This window comes from Coregonus clupeaformis, chromosome 25 (assembly GCF_020615455.1).
Source record: "Coregonus clupeaformis isolate EN_2021a chromosome 25, ASM2061545v1, whole genome shotgun sequence".
NCBI lineage: Eukaryota > Metazoa > Chordata > Actinopteri > Salmoniformes > Salmonidae > Coregonus > Coregonus clupeaformis.
Window position 1 is genome coordinate 8,019,584 of NC_059216.1, and position 15,545 is coordinate 8,035,128.

The 15,545-nt window shown below is 45.5% G+C and overlaps 1 protein-coding gene across 4 annotated transcripts in view; it reads left to right on the forward strand.

Moving 5' to 3' along the window:
• ttll5 (tubulin tyrosine ligase-like family, member 5) overlaps window positions 1-15,545 on the forward strand; it is a 96,186-nt gene that overhangs the window by 4,996 nt on the left and 75,645 nt on the right. For all 4 annotated transcript variants that reach the window (XM_041847655.2, XM_045207492.1, XM_045207493.1 and 1 more), the window contains exons 5-12: window positions 567-673; window positions 979-1,109; window positions 1,242-1,324; window positions 4,831-4,900; window positions 5,006-5,090; window positions 6,334-6,435; window positions 6,688-6,779; window positions 7,112-7,219. In XM_041847655.2, the coding sequence (XP_041703589.2) occupies window positions 567-673; window positions 979-1,109; window positions 1,242-1,324; window positions 4,831-4,900; window positions 5,006-5,090; window positions 6,334-6,435; window positions 6,688-6,779; window positions 7,112-7,219 (778 nt within the window). The remainder of the gene's footprint in view (window positions 1-566; window positions 674-978; window positions 1,110-1,241; window positions 1,325-4,830; window positions 4,901-5,005; window positions 5,091-6,333; window positions 6,436-6,687; window positions 6,780-7,111; window positions 7,220-15,545) is intronic.

Below are 15,545 nucleotides of genomic sequence, written 5' to 3' on the forward strand. Positions count from 1 at the left end.
TCAAGCACTTACTATTAATTCCTATTTTTTTTCACTTCAATGCCACTTGACTCCCACTAAACCCATCATCAGGCAGGCTAGTGTCTGCCACATCATCCCCAGAGCCAAAGTTTAATAACCCTCTATTGCAAACATCTGGCTTTCTCATAGCAGTTAGTGCTGGCCCATGTCAAACCTGCCTCGTCACAAAGGAGCGCAGAAGGTTAGGAATAAAACAGAACCGATAGAAAGGAATATGATGGTGATAAAAATAGCTGGTGAGCTGGCTTCCCTTTGAGATGATTTGAAGATAGAGATTAGCGGCTGAGTATCGGATCTTAGCCTCGGATCCATCCTTATCAAGCCGTCAGGTGATGGATATCAAACAGTAACTGTGGTTATCAACAGTAACTGCAAACCTCATGTTTGCACCAAGGCTATATTTTTCCTGTTATGATGTCCTTAAATTTTCCTATCTATTTCCCCTGCCATTGCGTATAGTTTGGTCTTACTGTGAGTAGTGCCTCTGAATAGTCTGAAGTACATAACGTTGAGATCTGAGCTTGACTGGAAGGTCTGTTTTTCAGATCCATCCAAACAGTAATGACTTCAACCTCATGTGGACGGGGTCTCACCTCAAGCCTTACCTCCTACGCAGCCTTCAAGACTTCCAGAAGGTCAACCACTTCCCCAGGTACGACTGTGTGTCCAACTGTACACAGAGCGGAGTCACATTGGCCTGCTACAGTTCCTGATGTAAAAATTCACATTGCTTCTTTGTTTAAGCCCCTTCAAATCGACCTTGTGTTTATTGGCTTCCACAGGAAAGAACATTTTGTTTGAACCAGTGCCTTTCTAAAACATGAAATTAATCAAACTGTCATGCAGAGGAGTCTTGTTGCCATTGTGTTTGTACAAGCTCTTATTTCTCTCAGCATCCAAGCTGTGGAGAACTCAAGCATTTCGAGCTGAAAGGTCAATGGCCCTGTTCATTTCCAGGTCATATGAACTGACGCGCAAAGATCGGCTGTATAAAAACATCCAGCGGATGCAGCAGGCTCATGGCTTTAAAAACTTCCACATCATCCCTCAGACCTTTGTGCTTCCCTCAGAGTACCAGGAGTTCTGTAGTAAGTCCGGCTTGTCTGTTAACATCTATTGACTCTCATTACTGTAAATGTAAACACAATAAGCCACCATGTTTCTCCGCTAGTCTTTCTCACAGCACACCACTCTTCCCTGTCCTCTCTGCCTCACCCCAGGTTATTTCGTCAAGGACCAGGGCCCCTGGATCATTAAGCCAGTAGCATCTTCAAGAGGACGAGGGATCTACCTGGTCAGCAATGTAAGGGATATGCCATAGGAAGAATACTGCACTGTTAAAGTGTTACTTTTGGTCATGTAGTGTATAACACAGAATGTGGACACCTGCTCGTCGAACATCTCATTCCAAAATCATGGGCATTAATATGGAGTTGGTCCCCCCTTTGCTGCTATAACAGCCTCCACTCTTCTGGAAAGGCTTTCCACTAGATGTTGGAACATTGCTGCGGGGACTTGCTTCCATTCAGCCACAAGAGTATTAGTGAGGTTGGGCACTGATGTTGGGCGATTAGGCCTGGCTCGCAGTCGCCATTCCAATTCATCTCAAAGGTGTTCGATGGGGTTGAGGTCAGGGCTCTGTGCAGACCAGTCAAGTTCTTCCACACCGATCTCAGCAAACCATTTCTGTATGGACCTCACTTTGTGCACGGCTGCATTGTCACGCTGAAACAGGAAAGGGCCTTCCCCAAACTGTTGCCACAAAGTTGGACGCACAGAATCGTCTAGAATGTTATTTTATGCTGTAGCGTTAAGATTTCCCTTCACTGAAACTAAGGGGCCTAGCCCTAACCATGAAAAACAGCCCCAGACCATTATTCCTTTTCCATCAAACTTTACAGTTGGCACTATTGGGGTAGGTAGAGTTCTCCTGGCATCCGCCAAACCCAGATTTGTCCATTGGACTGCCAGATGGTGAAGCGTGATTCATCACTCCAGAGAACGCGTTTCCACTGAGTCCAATGGTGGCGAGCTTTACACCACTCCAGCCGACGCTTGGCATTGCGCATGGTGATCTTAGGCTTGTGTGCGGCTGCTCGGCCATGGAAACCCATTTCATGAAGCTCCCGACGAACAGTTATTGTGCTGACGTTGCTTCCAGAGGCAGTTTGGAACTCGGTAGTGAGTGGTGCAGCCGAGGACATATGATTTTTATGCGCTTCAGCACTCTGCGGTCCCGTTCTGTGAGCTGGTGTGGCCTAGTGCCACGTTGAAAGTCACTGAGCTCTTCAGTAAGGCCATTGTACTGCCAATGTTTGTCTATGGAGATTGCATGGCTGTGCGCTCGATTTTAAACACCTGTCAGCAACGGGTGTGGCTGAAATGGCCGAATCCACTCATTTGAAGCGGTGTCCACAAACAGTGCCTTCAGAATGTATTCAGACCCCTTGACTTTTTTTTGTTACGTTACAGCCTTATTCTAAAATGGATTAAATTGATTTTTTCCCTAATCTACTCACAATACCCCATAATGACAAAGCAAAAACATATTTTTTTGTGTGCTAATTTATTTTAAAAAATTCATCACATTTACATAAGTATTCATACCCTTTACTCAGTACTTTGTTGAAGCACCTTTGGCAGCGATTACAGCATCAAGTCCTCTTGGGTATGACGCCACAAGCTTGGCACACCTGTATTTGGGGAGTTTCTCCCATTCTTCTCTGCAGATCCTCAAGCTCTGTCAGGTTGGATGGGGAGCGTTGCTGCACAGCTATTTTCAGGTCTCCAGAGATATTAGATCGGGTTCAAGTCCGGGCTCTGGCTGGGCCACTCAAGGACATTCAGAGACTTGTCCCGAAGCCACTCCGACGTTGTCTTGGCTGTGTGCTTAGGGTCATTGTTCTATTGGAAGGTGAACCTTCTCCCCAGTCTGAGGTCCTGAGTGCTCTGGAGCAGGTTTTCATCGATGATCTCTCGGCACTTTGCTCTGTTCATCTTTCCCTCTATCCTGACTAGTCTCCCAGTCCCTGCTGCTGAAAACATCCCCACAGCATGATGCTGCCACCACCATGCTTGACTGTAGGGATGGTGCCAGGTTTCCTCCAGACGTGACACTTGGCATTCAGGCTAAAGAGTTCAATCTTGGTTTCATCAGACCAGAGAATCTTGTTTCTCATGGTCTGAGAATCTTTAGGTGCCTTTTGGCCTCATGGGTTGGTTTTTGCTCTGACATGCACTGTCAACTGTGGGACCTTATATAGACAGGTGTGTGCATTTCCAAATCATGTCCAATCAATTGAATTTACCACAGGTGGACTCCAATCTAGTTGTAGAAACATCTCAAGGATGATCAATGGAAACAGGATGTACCTGAGCTCAATTTCGAGTCTGATAGCAAAGGGTCTGAATACCTATGTAAATAAGCTATTTCTGTTTTTTATTTTTAATAAATTAGCAAACATTTCTAAACCTGTTTTTGCTTTGTCATTATGGGGTATTGTGTGTAGATTGCTGAGGATTATTATTTTTTAATCCATTTTAGAATAAGGCTGTAACGTAACAATGTGGAAAAAGTCAAGGGGTCTGAATTGTTTCCGAAGGCACTGTATAGTGTAGATACACTCACCTTAAGGCAACTCAGGGATAATGGCCTGAGGGAGCTCGGGTTGTAAATGAAACAATATGGGGGGGTAAATCACACACTTCAAGGCATTGGCTTTGGAAGAGCTCCAGAAGGTTCTTTGACTTGGACAACCTATAAACACGCTTTTTCTTCTGGGGTATTTTTATGAAACAGTGGAAAGAATGTCAGGGTATATTTGGAAAAAGGATGTTCATTTTGGGGGTTTTCTCTGAACTGTAGCCAGCCCCGAGGTTAGTAGCTCTCCACCTCCCCCACCCCTCCTCGGCTTCACCACCTGCAACACATTTTAGCCTCATAAATGACCCCACTCCTACAATGGCATAGGGCTCTGATAGACTGCTGTACAGGATGGGTTTTCCCTTTTGAATGGCCAATCTCATGTGTCTGACTTGATCATAATGTACCTGGTGCATTATATAGTGAGCTCCAAAAGTATTGGGACAGTGACACACATTTTGTTGTGGTTTTGGTTCTGTACTTTGGCTCTGTACTCCTGAATGATTCATTAATAATGATGAGTGAGAAAGTTACAGCCGCACAAATATCATACCCCCCAAAAATGCTAACCTCCTCTGTTATTGTATTGGTGAGCAGTTAGCATGTCTTGGGGGTATGATATTTTTGTGTCTAACTTTCACAATCATCATTATTCACGATTCATTCAGGACTATCAGCAATCATGGTAGCATCCACATTAATGTAGAAGTGTTTAGAAACATATTCTATTCTTATTTACAATAAAAGTGACTCCAAAATAACACAATACATTATTTACCATTCATTTCTATTGGGCACAAAATAATCTGAAACTCAACCAAAACAAACAGCAAATGCATCCAACAAGTTTGTAGAGTCACAAGCTTAATGTAATCATTGCATGCTAGGAATATGGGACCAAATACTTAACTGTTGACTACTTTAATACACATATAAGGGAATTTGTCCCAATACTTTTGTTCCCCTAAAATGGGTGTGGGGACTATGTACAAAAAGTGCTGTAATTTCTAAACGGTTCACCTGATATGGATTAAAATACCCTCATTAAAGCTGACAGTCTGTAGTTTAACCTCATAGTCACTGTCACTAGTTTTGGAGCTCACTGTATGTGTAATATAATGATTGCCGTGTTATTTAGCCTAACATTTGATCCTTATCCTACAAAGCCCAACCAGATTCCAATGGATGAGAACATCTTAGTGTCTCGCTACATCAATAACCCGTTACTGATTGACGGTGAGTTTTTGCCCATCAAGTGTTGTCAAATCAGTTACTTATGCAGATGAAGACAGTAGTTAGAAAAGCAGTAATTTTGATCTATGTTTAATACATTTTTTGCAGACTTCAAGTTTGATGTGCGGTTGTATGTGCTGGTGACATCATATGACCCACTTACTATCTATCTCTATGAGGAGGGCCTGGCCAGGTGAGATGTGTACTGGATCTTTCCTTTGTGTTATGCAAATAATGGCCAGTTACATTTGAGTCATTTAGCAGACGCTCTTATCCAGGAACAATTAGGGTTAAGTGCCTTGCTCAAGGGCACATCGACAGATTTTTCACATCGTCTGCTTGGGTATTCGAACCAGCCGCCTTTCGGTTATTGTTATTATTATTATATTATTATTGGCCCAAAGCCCCTAACTGCTAGGCTACCTGCCGCCAATGATTTATATATGGGATATCTAATCACTATTAGCTAGGTCATTGAAATGTGTATTGGGTCGAAAGGGTCCATGTTGGATAGTGGCTTTGGAATTAGTTTCTGTCCTCATGAAAGTAGTGAAGGAAAGTATCAACTGTGGTCAGGAAGTATCTACACAATGACCAGTAGAGGGCAGTCTAAACGTTTCTATGTGCCACTTATGAGTAGTACGGTTTGGTGGTGCTTTCAAACAAAGCTCTCCATTGTCTCCGCGGTCAAATGAGATAATCAAATGCTCTTTGCTCAGACTTGGACCCAGACCACCAGGAGACAGAACTCTGTTTCAAATTGTTTTTCAGATGTATTCAACATGAATGATATTGTGCTGTAATTATCTTATGAGTCTCAGATATAAATCTGCAGTGACAAACTAAAAAGGAGTGTCCTACAGCTGCAATGCTATTTGCAACATTTAGTTATTTTCTTATTATCATATTAGATCAACAATTTTGCTGTATCTTTTCCTGGAGCCAGCTGTAAAACTGTATTCATTCATCATTAAGATTGTCTCGGTTCAGGTGGGGTTGGGGGCAGTGATGGATGGATGATGGATAAAATGATAAGCTCATCTCTGCTAGGCTTGACAGAGATATGTGCTGCACAGCGTGAGACACACAAACACCAACACACACTGCTGTTTATCGCAGACCGTGCTTGATTATTAACTGAGGGCAATTAATCCTGGCTGAATCGCAAATACCGCTTTAATCTTTGACATTCCATTTGGTTTGACTGTATTCGGGTACTCCCTGTATGCCAAGGAATTCTCAATATTCTACATATGGTGTCCAATCCTCTTTTAATACATCGTACAGTAGGGGAAACCTCTCTCTTCTCTGCTAATAGACCCTCTAATGCTGTCAAAGGTCAATCATATGAATTTCTGTAAGTACTGTATAGTAACGCATTGTGCATCCTCTATTGTTTTTGGAAATGTTTAATTTAACCAAAACTCTGCGTACAGGTTTGCTACAGTGAAGTATGACTGTGGCACAAAGAACATCAAGAACCAGTTCATGCATCTCACCAACTACAGCGTGAACAAGAAGAGTAGTGACTATGTCAGGTAACCTGGGTTCTGCAGTGAACAAACACTTTTTTTTATTCTCCTTCAAGAATCTCTAAATGAATATCTAGCTAATTGAGGGTGCATAGAATTGTGAAAACAGCAAATCATACACCTTTTGGGCATTTGAATGTTAGATAGATTCCCATTTTGGTTTTCCAATGACCAACTTTTCAACATTGTAGCATGAACTCCATTCATGAGTCTGTTTTGGAAAAAGCCAGACATTATATTTATTTTCTTCCTTTTCAGTTGCGATGACCCTGAAGTGGAGGATTATGGGAACAAATGGAGCATGAGTGCAATGCTGCGGTATTTGAAGCAGGAGGGAAAAGACACCACATGTGAGTAGCCTAAACTCTTCACTCTCCTTTGAACCTCCTCCCCTCCACCCTCTCCTGGCTCAGAACGTCCATGTTATTGTCCATGCACAGTCAAAGAAATGTATTGTCAAGATGTTACTGTAGTTGAACCGGATTTAATCTTACACCCAGATCCCCACCCAAAATACTCAGAAGGGCAGAATCTTCATGTCAACCTGTAACCACATATTGTATTCCAGATGTTGTGATATTCTAGGTACTTTGTGTCCAGTGTAAAGTTCTTTAGGGCCCTGTGTGTAAAGTGGACATATTAACCCATGGCAGTGTCACCCTGCTGTCTCTGTGTGTTCCAGTGCTGATGAGTCAGGTGGAGGACCTGGTGATCAAGGCTGTGCTGAGTGCTGAGCTGCAGATAGCCACTGCCTGCAAGATGTTTGTGCCTCACAGGAACAACTGCTTCGGTAAGATTGTCTGCCACACTCTATCAGAGTTCCTGGCCTGTACCTCTCTCTTGCCTTCTTGATGCTCCGTCTTTGAATATATAGTATTCCATACCGTTTCATTTTCTGCTAGTTCTTTTCTCTTTCACTTATTCGCTGCAGACTACGTCCTGCTCTCTGACTGTCCGGATGGTTTTGGAGTCAGCCTGTTGACCGAAGCAGGAATTTGTTTCCTTTTTTCTGTTGCCATTCAGGTCTGTCTGATTTAGGCTGACTGTTTTCTTGGCTGCTCCTGTGTAGCACCAGGCTTGTGTGAACTCCATTCTGGAGCCATTACTGATGTTAGTGTTGGCACTAATTGTCTTCCCTCTCTCTCTGGCGTTCTCTCCGAGAGCTGGGGCTTGACTGCAGGCACGTCTGCTGAGCCTCCTCTGCCTTCTGTCTCCCTCTCTCCCGTTTTCTTTTCCTGTTCTTGTCTGTAACTCTGTCTTTGTCTCTCTCTTTGCTTTGTGCTCTCACTGGTTGACAAGCCACTGTAGACATAATGGGCCCCTGACTTGTGATTGTTTGGGCAGTAGAGGCTGTGTACCAGGGCAAAAGCATGTTATCTGAGAATCGCCTGTGTAGAGATACTGTCTGTGCCCCGAGCGGCAGGCGTCACCCCAGGGCTTAACAGCCAGACGGGCCCAGGGTGTGAAATGTTCAGATGAAGGTGTTTGTGGGATGTGGGGGGGCCGGGGCGGCATGCCTTAATCCTGCCCTCATATGTGCCTGATGGAAATGAGTGACCTAAGGGAAAGTTGACCTCGGAGTGAGAAAACAGGGCATGAATGGATGTTACCACACCGATGAACTCTCACACATGCTCGTGAGCATACGCACACACACACTGTACACAGGCAATTTGGCCCATCTATTTTGTTCTATACACAAATACAGTTGACTATAATAAACATGCCCATTACCCTTTGTGAAATCAGTTCACCGTCTAATTGACTGACTGGTCCGTTGTGATAAAGCTCTTATAAGAAAAGGAGAAAATAAGTTGGGCCTGTTGCTTTTTAAATATGTGACTGTGGAGACATGTACTGTAGGAGCCAGTATAAAACATGAGCCAGGCCTGCCTCTGCTTCAGGGAGTCCAGTATCACTGTGTGCTTTATCTTCCCTCTTAAATAAAATCAACCCAAACCACAGAGGGGCCATGTTCTCTCAGCTCCTGTCGACGTCCTCCTCTCTCTGCTTTCCTCTCCTCCTCCCACAACCTCCCAAACATGAATTCAATGTTAATTCATGCTATGAAATGATCCAGCAGTGTTGCCGTGCACCAATAAAAAGGAAAACATTAGTAGGCTGTGATGTATCCTGATAAATAATTGTGGGTAAGGAGGGTGGTGTATGCGTCCCTAAAATAGGGCCTATTGTTCGGAGTTAACATGCAATCTCTGCCACTTCTGGACCACAGCCACACATGGCCATAAAGCAGGTTGTAGTCTTAATTCGCAGAAAACTATTCCAAAACATTTTAGTGTCTTTAATACAATGTTTATTGTTTTCAAATGGGATTTTCGCTTTTTGCACAAATTGCTCTGCCGATCTTAACGAGCCTACTGTAACAAAATCCTTTAATACTCTCTCTCTGATGTGGGAAAGAGTAAAAACAACAGTTTTTTTTATTCTAACTTTCCTTGGTGAGTTGTGTGTGTTGGGGGTAGGGGAGGAGAATGCCACCCATGCTGCTCTCTTTAACACTGCCTTATGATTAATGGATAGGCTTTTTACTGAGAGATGCTGATTAAGACATGTTTTGACTGAGATCTGATCTAGCCAAGCCAAAGGCCTATTTTGTTACACACAAAACATTCCACTAACTGCTCATGTATTCCACTGAACATCCCTCATATAATCTACTACATAGTGTGGAGTCAGCAATAGCTTTTAAACAACTTTTATTTAGTCCTACATTTGTCCATAAATCAAACAGTTTCCTTTCCCAAAAATAGGGGTATTACGATGAGGATGATATGGTTATTATGACATCACTGGATTTAGCCTGTTTTGAGGCTACTCATTTTTATGATATTGTTTTTATTTTTTATGTTATCCATGGAGATAAAATAAAAACTGCTGTATTGCCTTTAGGGCGTCTTCGCGCCTTTGGCATCAAACTTGTTGCTCCTCTCTGTTTTCTGGAATTACAATCTCAACATAAGTGATTTATTTGAAAATGCAGCAATAATCAAATTTGTGATAACTAACAATGAAACCCACTTCAAGAAGATGCTTTATGTTTTTGTTGTTATTGTGGGGCCCATGAACTGCATGGCCGGGGTGGGGAGATCATTGTTTTGGCGCTGTCTCTTGTGATGGAGTTTCCAACTGCGCCCAACCAAAAGTAAAAACACTCCTCTTCATCATCCCCTCTTCACATCACTACTTCTTTATTTATTTCCCTCCCTCGTTTAATGGGTGTTGTGGATGTTCTCTCGTTCTCCTCTCTCGCTGTGTTATGTCTGTTGTGGCTTCTCTGTGGCTGTGTTAACGGCACTCCCCAGGCAGTGGTCGAGCCACAGAACAAACGCGTCTCGGCGCGAGCGTCTGCCGGCTCCAGGGGCTCATGGGGCAGCAGCGGCGTCTGCTCCTAATTGGGGGAAAATGCGCGGCACATGGAGTCTGCTTGTCGGGGGCTGGCGAGGTGGAGAGGCTTTTTTCTCTTTCCTCTTTCTCCCGTTGTTGTGGTGCCACTGATGAGGCACTCAAGGTTCAAACCAATTTATTCCCCTGCTCTGTTCCCTGATACTTATACATTATGTTTTATGTCTCTCTGTGTGTGTGTGTGTGTGTGTGTGTGTGTGCCAGTGAATGGAAAAGAAAATCCCTGCATTCTGCTTAGCAACTACTGTTTGGCTTTTAGTGTCCAATCCTTACCCAAAGACAGATTGGTTCTGCTACTAATGTTAAAGGCCTTGGCTAAGGACTGCATCGACACATTTGGTTCAATTCCACTTTAACATGTGTTTAGCAAGCCCCTTGACCCTAGCAATAACATGATGAATGACTTTGCTCAAATGAAAAAGAATATGGATGACTTTCTAAGCATCATATTTTACAAGAGAAGATAAATTAGCCTACTCTTGAGAAGTTCGAATCTCAGAGACTTTGGAAGTCTCATGCTGCCATTTTACTATTGTCAGAACCACGAACCAGAGGATAGGGAGGAGGCCCTTGTAGAAAATCAATAAACAATGAATGAATGACTGAATATAGCTTTTTTATTATAAAACTTGACTTACACTGTAATATCACTCCTCCACCAACAACTGTGTGAACATAACAAATCATGGGTTCTCTGTATTAACACTGATGTTGACCTCTAACACTAGAATAAACAACTTACGCTATGACAGCTTTGAAAACAACAACCTCTGGCCTCTTCTCAAAACGGACTATTTTCTTTTGAAGTGCCACTAAGCAGATTTTCCCCTGGCTTTACAGCCAGAGCTTTGCCCAGTGCCCTGTCCCTGTAAAATACTGTGGTTTTTCTCTGGGGGCTGTGGGCTATGCAAAGGGACTCTCCCCAGGCAGAGCAGTGCAGTGTGAGTCTGAGGGAGTGGTGGTGAGGAGGGCTTCCACAGGGCTCCTAGCCCCGTCGCGCTGTGGTGTAATGGCTGTTTTATAACGTGAAGGAAGAAGAGAGAGCGGGGGAGAGAATGGATGAGTTTGTACACAGGGAACTCCCTGACCGCTCAGTAAAAGGCCTTTATTGCGTCGCTCTCTGCAAAGCTGACGATGGAGTGGAATATATATATATATATATATATATATATATATATATATATATATATATATATATATTGTGATGTCACGAGAGGCTGTGTCCTGGAGGGACGTTACATCCCCCTGAGGTGGCTGCAAACCCAGACAGCTATGGCTCCATCTGCTGGTATGGTCGGGAACTCCACCCCTCTATGGCCAATCTTCCCACGCAGCTGAAACAAATGAGGGGCTGATGAGCTGAAGGTTTGGGAAGGGAAGAGACACACTGAGGGAGTGTGTGGGGGGTGAAGAGACACAGTCTCCAACCTGGGCTCTCTGGAGGACAAGAGTGCTGCACGTCCACTTCCATGAGGAATATAAGGATTTGGAGATACTTACCTTTGGGAAATACTCACCTTTGGATATATGCACCTGTGGAAATACGTGAGAGACATTTGGAAGGACTTTTTGCTGGGTTGGCCACTAGCTGCAACGTGGACTACAGTAAGGCTGGGGAAAAGTTATCTGAGCGAGGGAGAATTATGATTTTGGATGTGGAAGAGACATCCCTGAACTGTTAACCCTTAAAGAGCCACAAGAGAACAGAATTTTGTTATATTTTCGTTAATTTCCCAAGACCTATAATAAAATCCTTGTTTTGTTTGAACCTTGTCTCCTTGCACTACTTGAGCAACCCCGCTGAAAGCTGTGTAGCCTCTCGTGACGTCACAGATGGTGGAGAATACGGGCACGCTCAAGCGTTAATAGTGCATGTCAGAGGAGGATACCGAAGGTTTGATCACCCAGTTTTCCAAGTTGGCCGTAGGCTCCCCGCCGACTGAAATGGAGGACATATTGAAAGCCCTTGTTGCTGGCCAGCAAGCCCAGATGCAAGCAAACGTGGCTCTCTTGGAGGAGCAAAAGAAAGCCAACCTTCTGAAGGCAGAGGAATTGCAGTTGCAGAGACAGAGGGTTGTCCAAAATACCCGCCCAATAAAGGCAAGTGACTTTATATCTAAGATGGGAGCTACCGATGACATTGAGGCATACCTGCATGCATTTGAGGCCACGGCCACTAGGGAAGCCTGGCCCAAGCAACAGTGGGTTGGTCTGTTAGCCCCCTTTCTAACCGGGGAATCGCTGAATGCTGTCCGGGACCTGGGCCCTGACCAGGTTACTGACTATGATGCCCTGAAGTCTGAGATCCTCAGCAGATATGGACTCACAAAGTTTGGTATGGCCCAGCGCTTTCACAGCTGGACCTTCCAACCAGACCAACCTCCTCGGGCGCAGATGCATGAACTTGTCCGAATCGCAAGGAAATGGCTGGATCCGCAGAGGAATACAGCAGCGGCGGTGGTGGAGGCCGTTGTGGTGGATCGTTACCTACGCGCCCTGCCTTATGAGGCAAAACGGGTCATCAGTCAACAGGCCTTGACCACGGCTGATCTGACCGTGGAAGCTGTGGAAAAGTACCAGGCCACAGCGGAGATGCTGAATGCTTCCCGAAAAGACCCCAGGAGTGCGGCCCCACCACAAATGGGAAGAACCCGTCCAAAGGACCCCAAGGTCTCGAACCCAGCCACGTCAGGACTTATCCCGGCTCCAGGGGGAGCCAGAAACCAGGCGGGTCCAAGAAGAGTACACCAGGAGGGGGGGAAACTCGACAGTGTTACCGGTGTGGGGAGATGGGACATATCTCCTGGCAGTGTGGGAAACCAGCCGATGAACCTATGCCCACTGCGGAGTCCTCCAGCTCAGCACCCACACACCGTTTTGCCTCGCTCTTGGGAGTCGTAGATGGCGGCCCAGATCGACCCCCCCACCTGCCCGGTAACTGTGAATCACCGTGATGTGGAGGCCTTACTGGATTCTGGTAGCCGGGCCACCCTGGTGCGTAAGGATTTGGTGGGCCCAACGTGTCTGACCCCGGGGAAAGTCCTCCCAGTTTCCTGTGTCCATGGGGACACCAGAGAATACCCCATTACTGAACTTACAATGACCAGCACACGGGGAACCATACACACGACGGCGGGGGTGGTTGATTCCCTCCCCGTCCCTGTCCTAATTGGACGAGACTGCCCAGCCTTTTACCCACTCTGGAGAGAGTCTCAGGAGAGGATAACCCGAGTACCTCGGAAACGGAGAGGCAAGACTCATCCTGGGAAGGCTCCGGTGCAATCCTCCGAGTTACTCACTCCCGCCCGGGCTCTGATAGGGATGGCAGGTGCCCAGACCGACACAGAGACGGAGCTACAGAATCTGGACAAAGAACTGTCTGGTCTGAAGGGGACCGCTGAGAGGTATTGTTTGTTAAAGCAACAGTTAGACATGAAGACAGAAGAGTTAGATATCCTCCAGGCTAAACTCCAACAGAGCTCCTTCCCTAAGCAACAGGAGGAGCTGGAGAGGCTGCGCAGGACCATCGAGGAGTGTGAGGAGACCCTGCGCAGTAGTAAGGAGGTCCAGAAGAAGGCAGAGGAGAAGTACAAGGTGTTGGAGAACAAGATGAAGAATGCGGAGGCAGAGAGAGAGAAGGAACTGAAAGCTGCTCAACAGAAGCTAAACTCTGCTAAAACCAAGGCTGATGCGTTCATTAAGAAACTCAAGGAGAGACAACAGGAGGCGGAGTCCCTGGTCCTAGAGTTGGAGGAGTTGAAGAGAGAGCAGTCTGGCAAGCACCACGGCAATGCGGACGCCCTCTCCCGGCGGGATGCCTTCTTCGCTGCCTTTACCCCGACGAGGACGTCGGTCCCGAGGAGGGGGATGTGTGATGTCACGAGAGGCTGTGTCCTGGAGGGACGTTACATCCCCCTGAGGTGGCTGCAAACCCAGACAGCTATGGCTCCATCTGCTGGTATGGTCGGGAACTCCACCCCTCTATGGCCAATCTTCCCACGCAGCTGAAACAAATGAGGGGCTGATGAGCTGAAGGTTTGGGAAGGGAAGAGACACACTGAGGGAGTGTGTGGGGTGTGAAGAGACACAGTCTCCAACCTGGGCTCTCTGGAGGACAAGAGTGCTGCACGTCCACTTCCATGAGGAATATAAGGATTTGGAGATACTTACCTTTGGGAAATACTCACCTTTGGATATATGCACCTGTGGAAATACGTGAGAGACATTTGGAAGGACTTTTTGCTGGGTTGGCCACTAGCTGCAACGTGGACTACAGTAAGGCTGGGGAAAAGTTATCTGAGCGAGTGAGAATTATGATTTTGGATGTGGAAGAGACATCCCTGAACTGTTAACCCTTAAAGAGCCACAAGAGAACAGAATTTTGTTATATTTTCGTTAATTTCCCAAGACCTATAATAAAATCCTTGTTTTGTTTGAACCTTGTCTCCTTGCACTACTTGAGCAACCCCGCTGAAAGCTGTGTAGCCTCTCGTGACGTCACAGACCTTAGATTCCTCATGGAAGTGGACGTGCAGCACTCTTGTCCTCCAGAGAGCCCAGGTTGGAGACTGTGTCTCTTCACCCCCCACACACTCACTCAGTGTGTCTCTTCCCTTCCCAAACCTTCAGCTCATCAGCCCCTCATTTGTTTCAGCTGCGTGGGAAGATTGGCCATAGAGGGGTGGAGTTCCCGACCATACCAGCAGATGGAGCCATAGCTGTCTGGGTTTGCAGCCACCTCAGGGGGATGTAACGTCCCTCCAGGACACAGCCTCTCGTGACATCACAATATATATATATATATATATACGGTGTCTGAGTCGCCAGGTTCCTCGCACTTGGAAAATACTTCCCTAACTTTCCAAACTTAGCTCAGTTGGAGTTCAGGGTCTATCAACAATTTGCTCCGTCATAATCATCTGCTTCTCTTCAACAAGGCCTAGAGGGTAACAGTTTGGGACTGAGGTGTGGTTTAAACTGAGCTCACGATGTAGGCAAATTTTGTGCTACAATATTGACTGAGCAACACCAGCCCAATGTGGAATAAGGATTTTATAGTATATAATGGCATTAACATTTTATAGTGTGTATATAATGGCCTCCTGACCAATAATGCTATGTTGTGTTTTTTCTTGCGTTGATCTTAAAGTTTTTTGTACATCATGTTTCCACCATTGTTTCCTATGACCGAAAAGAGCTTCTAGACATAAAAAAAAGCAGTCACTGACCTCGATTTTGGATGACACTCGGAAGAGAAAAAGAAGACAATGTAGAGGCCGACGTGGGGGCACCCTGAGGAAACTACGGCGGAGAGTGAATATACCGCCTCTACCCTCTGTTCTATTGATGAAAGTACAATCACTGGAGAACAAACTAGACGAGCTCCGTTCGAGACTATGCTATCAACGGGACCTGAAGAACTGTAATGTCCTATGCTTCACGGAGACCTGGGTGAAGGAAGACATGGTTCATATAAATCTAGCTGTTTTTTCTATGCATCGGCAGGACAGAACGGCAGCGTCTCAAACTCAAGGGCGGGGGTGTGTTTCTCTTTGTTAACAGCTGGTGCGTGATCTCTAATATTAAGGAAGTATCCAAGGTTCTGCTCGCCTGAGTTAGAATACCTCATGATAATCGGCAGGTAGCTTAGTGGGTAAGAGCGTTGTGCCAGTAACCGAAAGGTCGCTGGTTCT